Source organism: Scyliorhinus torazame, chromosome 10 (genome assembly GCF_047496885.1).
Source record: "Scyliorhinus torazame isolate Kashiwa2021f chromosome 10, sScyTor2.1, whole genome shotgun sequence".
NCBI classification, from domain to species: domain Eukaryota; kingdom Metazoa; phylum Chordata; class Chondrichthyes; order Carcharhiniformes; family Scyliorhinidae; genus Scyliorhinus; species Scyliorhinus torazame.
Window position 1 is genome coordinate 149,686,205 of NC_092716.1, and position 20,947 is coordinate 149,707,151.

The 20,947-nt window shown below is 51.9% G+C and overlaps 1 protein-coding gene across 1 annotated transcript in view; it reads left to right on the forward strand.

Moving 5' to 3' along the window:
• The first annotated feature begins 1,089 nt into the window (after window positions 1–1,089).
• cd44b (CD44 molecule (IN blood group) b) overlaps window positions 1,090–20,947 on the forward strand; it is a 90,620-nt gene continuing 70,762 nt past the window's right edge. Inside the window, exon 1 of the mRNA XM_072518817.1 lies at window positions 1,090–1,236. Coding sequence (XP_072374918.1) covers window positions 1,170–1,236 — 67 coding nt within the window. The 5' untranslated portion in view covers window positions 1,090–1,169. The remainder of the gene's footprint in view (window positions 1,237–20,947) is intronic.

Below are 20,947 nucleotides of genomic sequence, written 5' to 3' on the forward strand. Positions count from 1 at the left end.
CTCTGAGGACTGTTACTTGTATCCTGCGCGTCAGCACAGTGAAACATATATTTGGCAAATTGTGAAGATTTAACTAGTGCCTGGGTGAGAAAGGAAATGACTGACTCACTGCGGGTGAGTCCCATATTGTTCATTCTGAGGATGTGGGTGTCGTCTGCAAGGCCAACATTGATTGCCCTCGCTTCGTTGCTCAATATTGTCTGTAGCATTATTTGCTTTGTTACAATCGAGTGACTTGCTCATGCAAGAGGGCACCTCGGGGTCACTCGTGTCGGTGCGGGACTGGAGTCACGTGTAGACCACAGGTGGTATTGTGGACTTGCCAACTCACCCCATATCTCCTCTGCTCCCCTCAACTTCACCTTTCATTTCAAGGCAGCATTAAATGTCATAAATGATCACAAAGAAGGGTAAAAACAATCTGACTTTCCTAAAGGGGGTGGGGGGGGGGGGGGGGAGGATAAGGGTTGAAAGACCCTCAGATGCCCCTGGGAGTGAATTTTTCCAAATCAGATTTCAGCCCGATCAACAACTCCACAACCTCGCGCCCTCACAAACATGTCCACTATCGTGCCTGTGTCGGTACCTTTAATAAAACTGTCAGGAAATCCAGTGGAACAGAAATTCCTGCTCGTAGATCACACAAAGCCATTTTGGGTATTATTTTCACAGCAAGAAATACAAACTAAACCACAGCTCGTGAACCCAAAGCACTGACAACAATCCTGAAGTAATAAAAAAAGAGACAATTTGACGTTTAAGGCAAATATATTCAGGGGTGCACACTATGTGTTGAGCTGTTGTCTCTTTGTTTGCACAGTTTGGCCAGTGGATATGTGTGTAATTGCTGTCTGCTGACTAGAATTTCTCTCCTGGATTGTCTCTGCTGGTTTAGTGGTGCTGAAAATGCGTACGGCTGCTGTGTGACTGGACTTGTAGAGGGAGGGTGTGTGCCCGTGTATGAGAGAGTTCTCAGTTTAAAGGCTGCAATCTCACGTCACTCTCCCTGTTCCCTCCCCCTTCCCCAACCTACTCAATCAGAATAAAACCAAGTTTTTAAAAAAACTCAACTCACTAGGGGACAGAGGAGAGGAGCAGTCACTCACACTTTCTAACCCCTCAGCCAGGAACGACTGGAAGCTCCTGACAGGAGTCTACAAAAGGGAAGCATGTGCCACAGGCTGTTTATTGGAGCTTTGGGAGCAATATTGGCGGCAAATTTCTTGTGTGTTCAAGGTAGGTGCCTTACCTTAATAAAAGCCTTTACCTTTCTTCTAGACTGTAGTAATGAATGTGATTGCTGTAAAAGAGAATGCTGCAAAGTACCCTACTGTATCCTATGACTGATGAGGGACGAACTTTAATTGACAGCAGTCGATTGCTTCCAATATTTTAACACATTTCTGGGTCACTGGCAAACTTATTGTTGAACTGGTTAATTTCAATGCTTGTTTTACACACTCTCAAAAGTGATTTCTATGCATTGATTTGCAAATCCCTCCGAGTCACTGGTAGTTAAGAGATTGGCTGCTTATTAATCTGACAACACTGCCAAACACAATCAATATATATTTGAGCTTTAGTATTTGGGGGTGAAAGGGGATGGGGGTCATCGAAGGTGAATGTGGTGACTGAAAGGATGTTCCTTGCAAAGGAAAGTTCATTGGCCACACTGAAACATTTATGTTTGAGAAAATGTTACCAGAGAAACTACAAAAAATTTGGCAAATTCTTGATGAAGCTCCAGGAAACAACATTGAATTGCTAAAGAGAGAAATAACAGCACCCCCACCACTGCAACACCATGAAGTGGTAGGAAGGATTAATTAGCACCCACTCTCCCTCATACTGTGGACGGAAAAAAGTAAATATACCCTGTCCATGGAGCGATTCAACTGAATTTCCCACTTTAATATGGAGCGATTCAACTGAATATCCCACTTTACTATGGAGCAATTCAACTGAATATCCCACTTTACTATGGAGCAATTCAACTGAATATCCCACTTTACTATGGAGCAATTCAACTGAATATCCCACTTTACTATGGAGTGGTTCAACTGAATACCTTCTTACTATGGAGCAGTTTGACTGAATACCCCCCTTACTATGGAGCAGTTCAACTGAATACCCCCCTTACTATGGAGCAGTTTGACTGAATACCCCCTTTACTATGGAGTGGTGTGACTGAATACTCCCCTTACTATGGAGTGGTTTGACTGAATACCCCCCTTACTATGGAGTGGTTTGACTGAATACCTCCCTTACTATGGAGTGGTTTGACTGAATACCCCCTTTACTATGGAGTGGTGTGACTGACTACCCCCCTTACTATGGAGCGGTTTGACTGAATACCCCACTACTATGGAGCGGTTTGACTGAATACCCCTTAACGAGGAGTGGTTCAACTGAAAATATCCCTTACTCTGGAGTGGTTCGACGAGATATCCCCCTAACAGGGAATGGATCAACTGAATGGCCCCCATAACAGGGAATGGTTTGACTGAATGGCTCCCGTTACAGGAAGTGGTTCACCTGAATACCTCCCCCCCACCGAAACAGGGAGTGGTTCACCTAAATACCACCACCCCCCATAACAGGGAGTGGTTCACCTGAATAATCCCTCCTAACAGGGAGTGGCTCACCTGAATAATCCCCCCTAACAGGGAGTGGTTCACCTGAATACCCCTTCCCCTAACAGGGGGTGGTTCGCCTGAATAACCCTTCCCCTAACAGGGGGTGGTTCACCTGAATAACCCTTCCCCTAACAGGGAGTGGCTCACCTGAATAATCCCCCCAAACAGGGAGTGGTTCACCTGAATAACCCCCCTAACAGGGAGTGGTTCACCTGAATACCCCTTCCCCTAACAGGGAGTGGTTCACCTGAATACCCCTTCCCCTAACAGGGAGTGGTTCACCTGAATACCCCTTCCCCTAACAGGTAGTGGTTCACCTGAATACCCCTTCCCCTAACAGGGGGTGGTTCACCTGAATAACCCTTCCCCTAACAGGGAGTGGTTCACCTGAATACCCCTTCCCCTAACAGGGAGTGGCTCACCTGAATAATCCCCCCTAACAGGGAGTGGTTCAACTGAATGGCCCCCATAACTGGGAGTGGTTTGACTGAATGGCCCCCTTACAGGGAGTGGTTTGACTAATTACCCCTTGGGAGTGGTTCGACTGAATATCCCCCGAACAGGGAGTGGTTTGACTGAATACTCCCACTAACAGGGAATGGTTCGACTGACTATCCCCCTAACAGGGAGTGGTTCGACTGAATACTCCCTGTAACAGTGAGTGGTTCGACTGAATATCCTCCTAACAGTGAGTGGTTCGACTGAATATCCCCCTAACAGTGAGTGGTTTGACTGAATATCCCCCTAACAGGGAGTGGTTCGACTGAATATCCCCCTAACAGGGAGTGGTTCGACTGAATATCCCCCTAACAGTGAGTGGTTCAACTGAATACCCCCACCCCTAACAGGGAATGGTTCACCGGAAACCCTCCGTACGATGGTGTAGTTCGACTGAATACCAGTCTTTCTGTGGAGCGGTAGGACTGAATACCCCCATTACTATGCAAGGGCAGGAGCCCCCCCCCCCAACTCCTCCGTACCATGTAGTGGGAGGGCTGAATACCCCACTTATCATGGGATCAAACGATTGGACACACCAAAAAACTGTGTGTCTGGGGGCGATATGAATCCCATCAATAACCCCTGCACTCTGCCCTCATTGGTCTGATTTGCCTCTCGCTGTTGTGGGATCAGTGCACATGGACGTCCCACCATCACCAAGAAGCGGCAGGCCATGGGGAGCCACAGCGTGAGGCAGCTTAGTATGACAGCATCCCCAATCTATGAGCCAAAAGCTTGCACCATCTCGCTCCAGAATAATGTGGCCCATTGGAAGAAGTCCCGATTGCACAGGTCCCAGAGATCATCCGCGAGGACAGTGGTACATTATCTAAAAGACAGGAGTCAGACCATGTTAGACAATGAGGAGCACCAGAGCTCATCTCACAGCGAATCGTCATCATCCTCCGTCCCGTGGGCAAAACCCGCTGATACTGCCAACCCTGGCGCAAGACCCTGTTGTGAAGCTGAGATGACTATGGGAGGGGGGAGGCAGAGATGTGGGCCTGGGAACGGGTGAAAGGGGAAGGTGGGGTGAAAGGCTAAGGGGAAGATTCGAGGGGGAGAGCAATGGGACAAAAGAGACTGAGGGCGTTTATGGGGGGGGGGGGGGGGGGTGCGGATGGTGGGTGATGGAACTGCCGGTCTTTTAGCCTCCTTTTTGTGAATTGGGAGTTGATCAGGTTCTCCCTGGTTCAGCAGCCCCGAAGGACTCCTTTGAGCCAGCTCTGGTCCTCGCCTGGCTCATCCTGGACACTGTCCTCGTCCAACGAGGCCTACCCATCTTCCCTCTCCTTCAGCATGTCACCATGCTGCTGTGTGATGTTGTACAGGATGCAGCAGGCCACCACAATATGAGCTCCCTTCTGGGGATTGTATTGGAAGCCCCACCAGGCAGCGGAAGCACATCTTTAGGAGCCCATGCAATGCTCAATGACACTCCTTGTTGCTGAGTGAGCGTCGTTGTAAGGGGTCTCCGCCTCGGACTGGGGCCTCTGCACAGGCATCATCAGCCATGACTTCAGCGGGTAGACGTTTCTGCCCAGTTACTATTCCTTGCCTGACGGAGCACCTCAAAGGTGCTGGGTACTATGTTATTCTCTAAGTCTGAATGAAGACTGAAGACTTACAGTTAACACAAGGTCTTTATTCAAAGGGTTCATTCTGCTTCCAGAGCTCAACTAGATGTAAAACAGTCAAGAGGTGTGACCAGTGAAACTGAGGTAAACAGCCTATGCTGAACTGTCTCTGTGTGCTGCTGCTCACTAGCCCTGTGCTTCTGAAAGAGGTGGATCCTACCTTGGGCTCGACCCTTTATACCCGTCTCTGATGCTGCCCTCTAGTGGTGCTGTGACTGTTACATCTGTGCTGCAGTCCCTGGTGTATGTGCAGATGTATGTACTGATCACTACAGGTACCTCCAAGTGCAACAGAATGTAAGCATCATGCATGCTGCCTGGGTATCATGCACAGATGTGTATAATGGTGATCACACACCAACTACATGTTTAGGGAGTGGAATCCTTTCTGTTAATGGAAGGCACTCTGTGTCTGGGGGCAATATGAATCCCATCAATAACCCCAGCACCTGGGCCATTCCAGTGATGGTAGTAAATCCAGCAGTCCGGGCATCCTGGTGGGCATGGCCCTGGTTAAAGTGGCTGTAGATAGCTGCCCAGGTGCATAAGACATCCGTCACATCTTGATGCACCTGTACGCGGACATTTGTGAAATCCCGCACATGTCACCGCCCGAGCCCTGGATCGAGCCAGAGGCAGAGACATTGAGGGTAATCGTCAACTTGACGGCCACCGGGGGTGGGTGTCCTCTACCTAGCTCTCACTGTGCCAGGCCCGCCACTGTCTGCCACAAGTGGTGCATGCTGTCCTTGGTGAGGTGGAGTTGACGGCGGCACATGCAGACCGTGCAGGTACTTGAAGAATGAGCATTGACGTCAGAAAGGCTGCCTGATGTGGCGCCACCTTCGTATTGCCTCCTTGGCCGGGTGATTGGCCGGCACTTGAGCCTCACCAGCTGGAGCCAGCTGTTCTGGGGCAGGACCCTGTCATGCAGGGTCTTGGCTAGGACGACTCTGGCACTCACTCCACCGATTACCTCCTTTCTCCCCCTCAAAGGCCATGGCACCAGGACCCTACATGTAAATACTTGCACCAAATCCTGTCCCCAACTGGGAGGGTGGAGCATAACAGGGACGGGGGAGGTGGAGATTCGCCTTCCAGCCCGTTGAATGCATATGAGGTATTTGCATGTTCCCGCTGGTGCAGGGCAGGAAGCCCAATATGGCCGGCTTGGTGGGATGGGAGACTGGGGATCGGCCTGCTGTGCGGAGCCGATCCTGTTTTTGGAAAGATGCAGGATTCCCAATCGTAGCATCAGGAAGCAGTGAACCTTACCCGTACTATTGGAACTGTCAAGTGGTCAAAGAACTGTCAAGGCTGTCAGAATACTGTGAAAAAACTCACAGGACCTGTCAAAGCTTATTGGAACTGCAGTCAATGGATTTAACTCTGGCCTTTAAATTAAAAATGTGAGCTTTAAAATAACGTTTGATATTTCACTGGGTGGAATTTTACGCTGATGGAATTTTACACTGGTGGAATTTTCCACTCCTGCCGAAGTCAATGGATTTTTGAATGACTCGCCACATTTTCCAGCACCACCCCCTCCTAAACGGGGCCATAATATTCTGCCCACTCTGTCTGTTCGCACACGCCTGAAGGTTATCATTATAGGACTAGTGCTGCATGACTGTTTTTACAACCGAACGCTTTCACAGTGGAGTGCATTTTAAATGAGCAGCTTTATGACAATTCCAAGTGGTTGTGAAATATAAATGTCCGTTTTCAGATGAGATTAGTAAAATGAATCTCAATGAATTTGATGATTTTTTAAGAAGTTTTTAAAAAATAGTGGCATCATCAATAGAGGCATAACTTAATCTTATGTCAGCATGGTTCCTGAGATTTGCCCATGCTAGATACTAGATGACATTGATGAGGTAAGAGAAAAGGGTGGTGAGTGGGAGGCATGGATTGACATCAGTTGGCACTAATTTGGCATGGTGGCTATATGGGCCATGGAGGTGAGTGGTGGGCATGGGATGTCATAGGATATATGAAGGACCATGGGAGGGGCCTAGGGTAGCATAAGGGGTATCAGGGCCATATGAGGTAGGTCGAGGAGCATAAGCGGTGGATTGAGTATGAGGGGTGGCACGAGGTAGCATAGGTTGGCATGAGTAGAGCATGGGGAGTGCCTGCGTGGTGGAGGGGATGTGAGCAGTGAGGGCTTTTTGTTGCATTAACCATTTTTTAAATAACATGAACAAAGTGCCGGAGAACAAAGGCAAGCCTTCTGCCCTGCACTTGGCAGCTTCCGCACTTGTTCCAGGGGATAAGGGGCTCAACTTCTGAACCATCTGCCATGATGGAACAAATTTCTGACCTTCTGGGCCTCTTTTTTCCGGGTTGGGTTGGTGGAACTGGGAAATGTCCAGTCTCTGTGATCCTGACCCAGAAGTTAAATTCAAAAGCTCAGAAAATAGATTAGCGATCCAGTGCCCCCAGATCCCTTCACTCGATTGAACAGAGATCCAGTGCCCACAAACTCCTTCAGTCTACTGATCAGGGATCCAGTACAAACAGGCCTTCAGTCGACTGATCAGGGATCCAGTACCCACAGGCCTTCAGTCTACTGATCAGGGATCCAGTACCCACAGGCCTTCAGTCTACTGATCAGGGATCCAGTACCCACAGGCCTTCAGTCTATTGATCAGGGATCCAGTGCCTCCAGGCCTTCAATCTATTGATCAGGGAATAAATGCCCTCAGTTGACAGCAGTCTATTGCTAATCAGGTAATTACTTCCCACAGATAGTGTCCAATTGTTTATTATCAGGGACTGACCACCCTCAGCTCTGTGGGCGTCACAGTGGAAAACTAGTGGGAGACCTGCTTCACTTCCTTGGCCAGAATCACGCCTTCTCATCATGTCAGATTCCAGGGTTGGAAATTCCCCCTTCCACCCCTGCTCCCAAAGCCAGAGGCATGTAGCTCTCCATTGTCAACAGTGCCACTAGGCCATTAAGAATTTCATTAGGGATCATTGCTGGATCCCTGGACACAGGTGAGTGGGGCGGGTGGGATTTGTAGCACAGGGGTTACGGGAAGCGGGTAGGAGGGTTGGAGGCAAGGGCAGGGGCACTTCCTGCCTCCAACTTAATTGTGTACGGTAAAGCCTCCAACAGCAGACTGACTCCAGGCTTCTCCTGTAATAGGTCCAGCCGTCATGCTACCCAGTGTGATGACCTGGATCAAAATCTGCCTGGTCAGTCTCTCGATCAGGCAAATACAGCCGCTATTCACCATCTGTCTGTTGATAATCAGGGAATCACTGCACACGGTGACGACCAGTTGGGTGGCATGGTGGCACAGTGGTTAGCAATGCTGCCTCACAACACCAGGCACCCGGGTTCTATTCCCCACTTGGGTGACTGTGTGGAGATTGCACATTCTCCCCATGTCTGCGTGGGTTTCTTTCGGATGGTCTGGTTTCCTCCCGCAGTCCAAAGATATGCAAGTTAGGTGGATTGAACATGCTAAATTGCCCCTTTGGGTGAGGTTACAGGGCAGGGGATAGGGCCTAGGTAGGGTAGTCTTTCAAAGGGTCGGTGCAGACTCGATGGGCCAAATGGCCTCTTTCTGTACAGTGGGGATTCTATGATTCTATTGGTACTAATGAATCTAATGATCAGGGATAATGCTTCAAGTCTGAGTATATTGATCAAGGATTTACTGAGGCCCACCCACTGTTAGTCTATTGACCAGGAAATTACTGCCACAAGTCACTGTCACTTTCTTGACCAGAAATTTTCTTCTCCCACCCCCTGTCACCCTATTGATGTCTAAGAATTACCTTCCACAACCTAGTTCTTGATTTTGAGGGAATGACTGCCCTCAGCCCATGTCAGCCTATTGCTGATCTGGGAATCGCTGCTCCCAGACACTGTTAAGTCTTTTTGATCAATGGTTCCATTTAGTGTCAGTATAGTAATTTGTTTATTCAGTGAATGTAAAGCCCCTAAGCCAAGCAGTTTCCTCCAGTCCTGCCATGTTGAATGCGGACAGGCCTCCACCGAATCTGTGGATTGGACATTCTTCAATGATGTGGTCCACAGTTTTCTCTCTCCCACAGGCACATATGGGCTGTCACTGATGCCCCATCAGTGAAGGTTGGACAAACAGGGTCCGTGGCCAGTCCTGAACATGTTAAAGGTGATCAGGGCAGCACAGTAACACAGTGGTTGGCACAGTTGCTTCACAGCTCCAGGGTCCCAGGTTCGATTCCCGGTTTAGGTCACTGTCTGTGCGGTGTCTGCCGTTCTCCCTGTGTCTGCGTGGGGTTCCTCTGGGTGCTCCGGTTTCCTCCCACAGTCCAAAGATGTGCAGGTTAGGTGGATTGGTCATGATAAATTGCCCTTAGTGTCCAAAACGATTAGGTGGGATTACGGGGATAGGGTGGAGACATGGGTTTAAGTGGGATGCTCTTTCCAAGGGCCGGTGCAGACTCAATGGGCTGAATGGCCTCATTCTGCACTGTAAATTCTATGATTCGTCCCTTGGAAGGGTGAAAACAGGCAGCTATTGGGTTGTCTTTAAGACCTGGGGTGCAATTCAGCAGCCTCATGGTGCCTGACTTGGTGTCGGGACGAGGTCGTTGAATCTTGTGAGAGGCCTCTTGCGAGATTCACAACGCAAGACTCACTATCTGGATCTCGCCCTTACTGAGCATGTTCCAAATCTGCATATATAAATGAGCCGTATCTGTTGCCGGATTCACCCAGCACCCGGGACTCAACGGCCGTGCCTTGGAAGAACTCTACAGGGCGCCATATAGCACTGGTCCATACAAATGTGGACCAGTCGTGATGGCACCTTGCAGGTCCCCCAGGCCATTGGAGATCCCCGGTAGGTTCGGGACAGGGCAGGGTGGTACCCTGGCTCCCCCTTTGGCACCCAGGCACTCTGGCACTGCCAGCCAGCCTGGCACCCTGGCACTGCAATCCTTGCACTGCCAGGTGCTATGGTGGTGCTGGCAGGCTGGAGGGGACACTGCCGGGATGCTTGGGTGCCAGGTTAATACTGCCAGGGATTGGGCCTTACCAGGTAGAGGGGAAGGGGAGAGGGGTTCTCACGGCCATCCCAAGTTTGGGGGGAGGGAGGTTCCCAGTGGCATTCCAAGTTTGGGGGGGTGAAGGGGGGGATCATAAATGGGGTGGGGTGGGGGTGGCCTGAAAATGGGGGAGGGACAATGAGATCAGGGCAGTCTCCCAAAACAGTGCCCGATCTGCGAGGAGGTTTTTCTGCTGGCAAGCTTCAGCTCACCAGCTGGAAATCCCTCTAAGTGAGGCCTCAGTGGAGAGAATCTCGCCACGGCCAAAAGAAATGACAAACAGTTGAATAGCACAATGTTTCTTGGTGCTGCAGGTGCCGCTAAGTGCACCATTCAGCGGACATTAACTCAAACCTGCTGAATCGCACCCCAGGTATTTGCTTGTCACGTCCAAGGATTCCCATTCATTTATCCAAGTGAAATTTGAGGTCCTGCGTGGGAGGGTTTCTCCAGATCGTCCTTCTTGATGCGAATCGTACCTTGGTTAGGCTGAATAGATCAGCATGAAGTTGCAGGTGAGGGGCCATTGAGAACTTATCATTTAGTGGGTTGCTGCAAGTTGACGGATATGTGGAGGAGTGATTGCCAGGTTAGGGAGCCAAGGGAGCAGTGTTGAAGTAGTGGTCCAGGAATGACGCTGATATTGATGATGTGTTGGGTGTTCTGGATCACATACAGGTCACCAACACTTGAAGTAGTGCAACACTATTTTATTAAAAGGTTAACTATTTAAACATACTTGAACTGTGGGTAAATACGATACCAGCTTTAACTAAAGACCTTTGCTTTGTCCTAACTAGTTGATGCACTCAGCACATGGTGAATGTCTGTGTTGCAGGCTGTGAGCTCTGTGCTCCTAGCTAGCTGCTACTCGAATGAGCGGGACCTCTGATGCCCCCTGTCTTTATAATGCGTGTGCTCTCACTGGTGATTGGCTGTGGTGTTGTGTATGTTGATTGGTCCCACTGTGTGTCCATCAGTGAGTGCCTGCACCATGATATACTGGTGTATATTATGACATCCCCCCTTTTATAGAAAAAAATGTGCCTGCGTGACAATAAATAGTGTGTGGTGAATGTTCCTGACTACGTGTGTGCGAAATATTTACAGGACTATGTACATAAAACTAAGCTATTTACATGGGAAGGTGCCTGGTGCAGAAAAAACAGTGTGTCACACAAATAACGAGATGACCAGAGAGTCCATTAGTGCACAAAGTTCACAAATTAAGTCTCTGAGGCGGGCGACGAATTCTGGTTGACCGCCTCAAGGGTGGATCAGGAGCCACCGGCTGAGGAGCGGGCTGGATTGCGTCAGAGTGAGGAGGATGCAGAGTAACTGGAAATTCCGCATAGTCCAGGTCAGGGACAACAGGAGGGCGTGGCACTGGCGGAGGATCACGTAGCGAGCATGGAACGAGACGAAGGGCACGTCGATTACGGCGCAGAATGGAACCATCCGGTAGACGAACCAGGAACGAGCGGGGAGCCACCTGCCGAAGAACCACAGCAGTTACAGACCAGCCACCATCCGGAAGATGGATGCGGACGTTGTCATCTGGAGCCAGAGCAGGGAGATCAGCTGCATGGGTGTCATGAGCCGCCCTGTGCTGTGCACGAGACAGTTGCATTCGTTGAAGGACCAGAACGTGGTCGAGGTCTGGGACGTGAATGGAGGGCACCGTCTTCCTCAGGATGCAACCCATGAGCAGCTGGGCTGGCGACAGGCCAGTGGACAGTGGAGCCGAGCGATAGGCCAGTAGGGTGAGGTAGAAGTCGGATCCTGCATCGGCAGCCTTGCAGAGGAGCCGTTTGATTATGTGGATGCCGTTCTCCGCTTTGCCATTGGATTGGGGGTACAGGGGACTGGATGTCACATGCACAAAGTTGTACCTCCTGGCAAAGTTGGACCATTCCTGGCTTGCGAAGCAGGGGCCATTGTCCGACATCACAGTGAGTGGGATGCTGTGACGAGCAAAGGTGTCCTTACAGGCACGCATGACTGCAGACAATGTGATGTCGTGCAAATGTACCACCTCCGGGTAGTTTGAAAAATAGTCTACAATCAGAACATAGTCAATGCCCAACGCGTGGAACAGGTCGATGCCGACCTTGGACCAAGGGGACGTGACCAACTCATGGGGCTGCAGGGTCTCACGTGGTTGGGCCGGCTGGAACCGCTGACAGGTGGGGCAGTTGAGCACTGTGTTGGCGATGTCGTCATTGATGCCGGGCCAGTACACTGCCTCTCGGGCCCGTCGGTGGCACTTCTCCACGCCAAGATGGCCCTCGTGTAGCTGTTCCAAGACAAGCTGGCGCATGCTGTGCGGGATAACAATGCGGTCCAGCTTCAGGAGGACACCATCGACTACCTCCAGATCGTCTCTGATGGTGTAGAACTGCGGGCATTGACCCTTGAGCCACCCATCTGTTAGGTGGCGCATGACACGCTGTAGCAGGGGGTCAGCCGCAGTCTCGCGGTGAATTTGGGTGAGGCGTTCATCCGTGGCCGATAGATTGGAGGCCACGAAGGCCACATGGGCGTCAACCTGCCAGACGAATCCCGCTGGTTCACACGGGGTGTTGACTGCCCTGGACAGAGCGTTGGCGATGATCAGGTCTTTGCCTGGGGTGTATACGAGCTGGAAGTCATATCACCGGAGTTTGAGCAAAATGTGCTGGAGGCGAGGCGTCATGTCGTTCAAGTCTTTTTGTATTATATTGACCAGCGGGCGATGGTCGGTCTCGACGGTGAATTGGGGAAGGCCGTACACATAATCATGAAACTTGACGACACCAGTCAAAAGGACCAGGCACTCCTTTTCTATCTGCGCGTATCGCTGTTCCGTGGGGGTCATGGGGCGTGACGCATATGCAACGGGGGCCCATGATGAGGCCTCATCGCATTGCAGGAGCACTGCCCCAATGCCAGATTGGCTGGCATCGGTTGAAATTTTTGTCTCTTTCGCTGGATCAAAAAAGGCCAATACCGGGGCCGTGGTAAGTTTGGTTTTAAGTTCTCTCCATTCGCGCTCGTGGGCAGGAAGCCATTGGAAGTCTGTTGTCTTCCTGACCAGGTTCCTGAGAGCTGTGGTATGAGAGGTGAGGTTAGGGATGAACTTCCCTCGGAAGTTGACCATGCCCAGAAATCGGAGGACCGCCTTCTTGTCCTCTGGCTTTTTCATGGCTGTGATGGCAGCCACCTTGTCCGCATCCGGCCGCACACCCAACTGGGAGATGTGGTCCCTCGGAACTTGAGTTCCGTCTGGCCGGAGGAGCATTTGGCTTTCTTGAGGCGTAGGCCCTGCTCCCGTATGCGTTTGAACACGCGCTGGAGGCGACTGATATGCTCCTGCGGGGAGCAAATGATTATGTCGTCGATACAGACGTGAACACCTTCAATGCCTTCCATCATTTGTTCCATGATCCTGTGGAACACTTCTGATGCCGATATGATCCCAAACGGCATCCTGTTGTAACAATATCTGCCAAAAGGGATGTTAAAGGTACACAGTTTCCTGCTGGATCTGTCTAGTTGAATTTGCCTGAATCCTTTTGAGGCGTCAAGGTTGATGAAGAGCTTGGCTCGAGCCATCTCGCATGTGATCTCTTCGCGCTTGGGAATTGGATAATGCTCCCTCATTATGTTGCGATTCAGATCCTTTGGATCAATGCTTGCCGGAAGGCTTTTTTACGCACACCATGGGACTGACCCAGTCGGTTGGTTCCGTAACTCTGGAGGTCACTCCTTGGTCTTGGAGGTCCTGCAGCTGCTGCTTGAGGCGGTCCTTGAGGGGTGCTGGGACTCTGCAAGGTGCATTCACCACAGGCGTGGCGTTCTGTTTGAGTCGGATCTTGTAAGTATATGGGAGCGTGCCCATGCCTTCGAAGATGTCGTGGTGCTGGTCGATGACAGCATTGAGTTGCGCCCTGAAGTCAGCATCCTGGAAGGCAGACGTGTCATCAGGAGAGAGTGAGTGAACTCTTTGAACGAGGTTTAGCAACTTGCACGCCTGTGCGCCAAGCAGAGAGTCCTTCGAGGAGCCCACCATCTCGAAAGGAAGGATGGCTTTTCGTGACTTGTGCGTCACTTCGAGTTGGCATGAGCCGGTACCAGGAATGATATTGCCACTGTAGTCCAGTAGCTGGCAGGCCGATGGAAGAATGGTTGGTTTGACACGAAGGCTTTGGAAAGCAGAACACGCCATGAGATTAGCGGAGGCACCAGTGTCCAGGCGGAATCGTATTTGGGACCGGTTGACCGTCAGGGTGGCACACCACTCATCGTCTGGATCGATGCTGTATACCGACAGCGGCTGGTGTCTTTGCTTCGGGGACAGCCTGTTTTTCGTTACGACACCGACTCGAAAAGGCGCCTTCGGGTCCTCGGTGTCACTGCTGTGTGGGAGGTCGGAATCGGACTCGGTGACCGTGGGTTGAATTGCCCGAACATTCCTGCGAGGCTGGCTGAAGCGATATGAATCGGAAGGCTGAGCTGCTCAACAGCAAGCAGCATAGTGGGCAAGTCTTCCACATCGTAGGCATTGTCGAGATTTTGCAGTGCATTTCCGCTTTAAATGGGCGGAGCCACAGTTGCCGCACGTCGAGACGTCAGCACGTTCACTGCGCCACCGTGCATGCGCGGTACGGTCATGCATGGTGCGCACCTGCGCATTACGTTCCTCCACGTCGCTGTCCCCTCGTTTGGTGTGTACAAGCGCAGGAGTCTGCGAAAAGCGCGCAAAATGGCCGCCCTCATCCAGGCTGAGGCCTTGAAGGTGTTCAATCACTTGGACCCGTTCCGCCCCGTGGGGACCTTGCCGCGCCATTTCAGCCGCTTGTATATGGGAGTACCGACTGGTGGCATTTTCATGTAGGACACAGGTCTCGATGGCAGTCGCTAGGGTGAGTTGCTTTACTTTGAGGAGCTGCTGTCGTAGGGGGTCCAACTGAACACCGAAAACGACCTGGTCGCGTATCATGGAGTCGGAGGTGGGCCCGTAGCTGCAAGATTGCGCAAGGATGCGGAGGTAAGTTAGAAAGGATTGGAAAGGTTCGTCCTCACCCTGCAAATGCTGCTGGAACACGTAGCGTTCAAAACTTTCATTCACCTCTACACTGCAGTGAGTGTCAAATTTGAGGAGAAATGTCTTAAACTTTGTCTTGTCTTCGTCATCTGCAAAGGTGAGAGAGTTGAAAATGTGGATGGCATGGTCCCCGGCCGTGGAGAGGAGAAGAGCAATCTTTCTGGTGTCCGAGGCGCCCTCCCTGTCCCTGGCTTCGAGGAAGAGCTGGAAGCGCTGTTTGAAAATCTTCCGGTTGGCCCTGAGGTTGCCGGCGATGCAGAGCGGCGGCGGCGGGCTGATGTTGTCCATGTTGCAGGATGACAGAATGCTGGCGGAAGGCAGATCACTTGCAGGTAGGTCTAAGAAGTGCTAGTATGCAACCACTCTTGGTATCATGATGTGTTGGGTGTTCTTGATCACATACAGGTCACCAACACTGGAAGTAGTGCAACACTATTTTCTTAAAAGGTTAACTATTTAAACATACTTGAACTGTGGGTAAATACGATACTAGCTTTAACTAAAGACCTTTGCTTTGTCCTAACCAATTGATGCACTCAGCACATGGTGAAAGTCTGTGTTGCAGGCTGTGAGCTCTGTGCTCCTAGCTAGCTGCTACTCGAATGAGCGGGACCTCTGATGCCCCGTCTTTATAATGCGTGTGCTCTCACTGGTGATTGGCTGCGGTGTTGTGTATGTTGATTGGTCCCACTGTGTGTCCATCAGTGTGTGTCTGCACCATGATATACTGGTGTATATTATGACAATTGATATATTCATATTGATCACGGAGTGACTATTCCCTCAGTTCACCGATGATCAGGGAATTACTGCCTTCAGTCGCTGCCAGTTTAGTTTTCAGAGAATTATTGCTCTCCGGAACATTCTACTTTCTGTGCAACGTGTCGATCTCGGGAGAAATCAGCAACTTTTTTTAAAGTAGATGAAATTTGAAAGTTCCAGTAATTTATGAAAGCAACGGAGTGACAAGATTCTGCAGTTTAAAAGCAGAAAGCTTTTTTAAAAATATGAAAGAGTCAGCAAAGCAAACTGTCCTACATTCTATGATCCAGAATTAACATGAGTTAAACATGAACTAACAGGCGAATTAGGGTCAGATGTAAACTATAAATTGCAGCTTAAATGGCAGGTACAATGAAGGCAGGTCTTATGACTTGGCAGTCCACTCAGATTTCAGTGATCACAGTGAGTCACAAAGGGCGGGATTCTCTGGTCGGCGACACCGAAATTGCGTTCGACGATCGGCCGGCGAATCCCCGTTTGCGGCAAAATCGGGGACGGCGCCGCTTTTGTAATGCTCCACCCCCTTGAAGTATGCCGCACGCCGTCGGAATGGCCTCAGGACGTTACCTGAGGTCCTCCTCCGATGCTCCGCTACCGATGGGCCGAGTTCCCGATGGCGTGGAACACTTGTCCTTTTCTTTACGTGAACCCGACGTGGCGGCAGTAGACTGTCCAGCGCTGCCACAGTCGGGGGGGGGGGGGGGGGGCATTCCACAGGCGAGGGGCTTTGGCAGGGGCTGGGGGGACTGGCCGTACCCGCAGGTAAAGACCCCACCAGACAGAGGAACGGTGCAGCTTTTGCGCTATTTTTTCGTGCGTAAAACGCCACTGTTCCCACACTGGTGTCAGCACTTAGTCTGCAAATCGGAGAATCCAGCCCAAAGTCTTCCAAACTGTCTTCCCCTCATGAGCAATTTCAGATCTTCTTCCTCACGGAGCTAGTTTGATTCCCAGCCAACAGCACCACACACCAACCCGGGTTCCACTGGCAGGGTCTTCCAATGGCACCTGTCTGCAGAACCTGCTCAACTCGATCTGGATGACATAGATCCCCCAACACGATATTCCAGTAACAGAAGCTGCTGCAGCAACTTATCCTCAGCCTCTGGACCTGGACTCTGCCTTCTTCATCTTGCTGTGTGTGGTAGTCACCACCAGTAGTATATTACATGTATTACATGCACTGCCCATGGGTAAATCTCTGCCTGCTGGCTCCGCCCAGTAGGCGGCGTATAAATGTGTGTGCTCGCCGGTGCTGCAGCCATTCTGGTTCCAGCTACAGGAGGCACAACATCTTTGCTCAATAAAGCCTCGATTATTCCACTACTCTCGTCTTTGTGGTAATTGATAGTGCATCAATTTATTGAGCAAAGTTTTTAAAAAACAAAAACGATAGATCTCCGCATCAAGCCTGATCGCCTGCAGCTGAGCCCTCAAGCGGCCAACGCTACGTCCGCCTTTGACCACTGGCTAGCCTGCTTCGAAAGCTACCTCAGAACAGCCGCTGAGGAACCCTCAGACTCGCCGAAGCTCCAAGTCCTCCAATCATGGGTGAGCCCTGAAATTTTTCCTCTCATCCGGGATGCGCCCACCTACTCCGAAGCGATGGAGCTCCTGAAGGGACATTACGTTCGACCAGTCAATCAAGTATACGCCAGGCACCTCCTGGCCACGAGACAGCAACTCCCCGGAGAGTCTCTGGACGATTTCTAGCGTGCCCTGCACATCCTAGGTAGGAACAGTGACTGCCAGGGAGTTTCTTTCTTTTAAAAAAAAATAATTTTTATTAAAGGTTTTCATAAAATATCAATAACAAAATGAGAAAGAAAAAAGAACCCAACAGGGTTAAGTACAAAACACAATCTAAAAAAGCAACCCCCCAAACCCCTCCCCCCCCATACATAAATAATAAATTAACATGAACACCCCGACTTAACACAACAGGTGTATACACCCCCTCAGACCCTCCAGTGTAAATAACATAAACAAAAATAAAGTAACCCCCCCCCCACTCCCCCCACCGAGCTGCTGCTGCCATTGACCAATGTCTATCGTTCTGCCAGAAAGTCTAAGAACGGTTGCCACCGCCTAAAGAACCCTTGTACCGACCCTCTCAAGGCAAATTTCACCCTCTCCAATTTAATGAACCCTGCCATATCGCTGATCCAGGATTCCATGCTTGGGGGCCTCGCATCTTTCCACTGAAGGAGAATCCTTCGCCGGGCTACCAGGGACGCAAAGGCCAGAATTCCGGCCTCTTTCTCCTCCTGCACTCCCGGCTCCTCTGCCACCCCAAATATTGCGAGCCCCCAGCCCGGTTTGACCCTGGATCCTACCATCCTCGACACCGTCCTCGCTACGCCCTTCCAAAATTCCTCCAGCGCAGGGCATGCCCAGAACATATGGGTGTGATTTGCTGGGCTCCCTGAGCTCCTAACACACCTGTCCTCACCCCCAAAGAACCGGCTCATCCTTGTCCCGGTCATGTGTGCCCTGTGCAGCACCTTAAACTGTATGAGGCTGAGCCTCGCGCACGGAAGAGGAAGAGTTCACCCTCCCCAGGGTATCTGCCCACGTCCCCTCTTCGATCTCCTCTCCCAACTCCTCCTCCCACTTACCTTTCAACTCCACTACCGAGGCCTCCTCCTCCTCCTGCATCACCTGGTAAGTTTCCGAGATCTTGCCCACTCCCCCCCCCCCCCCCTCCCCCCCGAGAGCACCCTGTCCTGTACTGTGTGTGGCAGTAGCCGTGGGAATTCCACCACCTGCCGTCTGGCAAACGCCCTTACCTGTAAGTACCTGAAGGTATTCCCCGGGGGGAGCCCGTACTTCTCCTCCAGCTCACCCAAGCTCGCGAACGTCCCGTCCACAAACAGGTCCCCCAACTTTCGTATCCCTGCCCTGTGCCACCCCGAAAACCCTCCACCTGTTCTTCCTGGGGCGAACCGGTGGTTCCCCCGTAATGGGGTCTATGTCGAGGCCCCAACTTCCCCCTTATGCCGCCTCCACTGCCCCCAAATTTTGAGGGCCGCCACCACCACCGGGCTCGTGGTATACCTCCTTGGAGGGTGCAGCAGCGGCGCCGTTGCCAGCGCCCCCAGACCCGTACCCACACAGGACGCCGTCTCCAGCCTCTTCCATGCAGCCCCCTCCCCCTCCATCACCCACTTGCGCACCATCATCGCATTGGCGGCCCAGTAGTACCCACAGAGGTTGGGCAGCACCACCCCCCCCCCCCCCATCTCTACTTCGCTCCAGGAACACCCTTCTCACCCTCGGAGTCCCTCGCGCCCACACAAATCCCATTATACTCCTGTTAACCCGCCTGAAAAAAGCCTTCGGGATAACACGGGGCGGCACTGGAACAGGAACAAAAACCTTGGGAGCACCGTCATTTTGATTGACTGCACCCTACCCGCCAAGGACAGTGGCAACGCATCCCACTTCTTGAACTCCTCCTCCATTTGCTCCATCAGCCTTGTAAAGTTAAGGCTATGCAGGGCCCCCCAGCTCCTGGCCACCTGGACCCCCAAATATCTGAAGCTCCTCTCCGCCCTTTTTAGTGGGAGCTCGCCAATCCCCCTCTCCTGGTCCCCTAGCTGGACAACGAACAGCTCGCTCTTCCCCATATTGAGCTTGTACCCCGAAAAGTCCCTGAATTCCCTAAGGATCCTCATTACCTCTGGCATTCCTCCCACCGGGTCCGCCACATACAGCAGCAGGTCGTCCGCATAAAGTGACACCCTATGCTCCTCCCCACCCCGCACCAACCCCCTCCAGTTCCTCGACTCTCTCAGTGCCAAAGCCAGGGGTTCAATTGCCAGTGCGAAGAGCAGGGGGGACAGGGGGGACCCCTGTCTCGTCCCTCGGTGCAACCGAAAGTACTCTGACCTCCTTCTATTTGTGGCCACACTCGCCATCGGGACCTCATACAACAGCCTAACCCACCTGACAAACCCCTCCCCAAACCCAAACCTCTCCAGCACCTCCCACAAGTACCCCCACTCTACCCTAACAAAGGCTTTCTCAGCGTCCATCGCCACCACTATCTCCGCCTCCACCTCCTTCGCCGGCATCATGATAACGTTCAAAAGCCTCCGCACATTCGCGTTCAACTGTCTCCCCTTAACAAACCCCGTCTGGTCTTCCTGGATGATCTGCGGCACACAATCCTCAATCCTCGTGGCTAAGACCTTCGGCGGCACCTTGACGTCTACATTTAGCAACGAAATCGGTCTGTAAGACCCACATTGCAGGGGATCCTTGTCCCGCTTCAGGATCAAGGAGATCAGTGCCCGGGACATTGTCGGGGGTAAAGCCCCCCCCTCCCTTGCCTCATTAAAGGTCCTAACTAACATCGGGCCCAACAGGTCCATATATTTTTTATAGAACTCGACCGGGAAACCGTCCGGCCCCGGTGCCTTCCCCGCCTGCATGCTTCCTATCCCTTTGATCAGCTCCTCCAGCCCAATCGGGGCCCCCAGTCCCGCCACCAGTCGCTCTTCCACCTTTGGAAACCTCAATTGGTCCAGGAAACGGCCCATCCCTCCCTCCTCCCGTGGGGGCTCGGATCGGTACAATTCCTCGTAGAAGTCCCTGAAGACCCCATTGATGCCAACCCCACTCCGCACCACGCTCCCTCCCCTGTCCTTAACTCCCCCGATCTCCCTAGCTGCCTCCCGCTTCCGAAGCTGATGCGCCAGCATCCGGCTTGCCTTTTCCCCATACTCGTAGACCGCCCCCTGGGCCTTCCTCCACTGCACCTCTGCCTTCCTGGTGGTCACCAGGTCAAATTCGGCCTGGAGGCTGCGCCTCTTCCTCAACAATCCTTCCTCAGGTTCTTCCGCATACCTCCTGTCTACCCTCACCATCTCCCCCACCAGCCTCTCCCTCTCCCCCCGCTCCCTCCGCTCCTTGTGGGCCCTAATGGAGATCATTACCGCCCTCACCACCGCCTTCAGTGCCTCCCATACCATCCCCACTCGGACCTCCCCGTTGTCGTTGGTCTCCAAGGACCTCTCTATACTTCCTCGGACCCGTTCGCTCACCTCCTCGTCCGCCAACAGCCCCACCTCCAAGCGCCACAGCGGGCGCTGGTCCCTCTCCTCCCCCATCTCCAAGTCCACCCAATGTGGAGCGTGGTCCAAAATGGCTATTGCTGAATACTCGGTATCCTCTACTCTCGCTATCAGCGCCCTACTCAAAATGAAAAAGTCGATTCGAGAATAAGCCTTATGGACATGTGAGAAGAA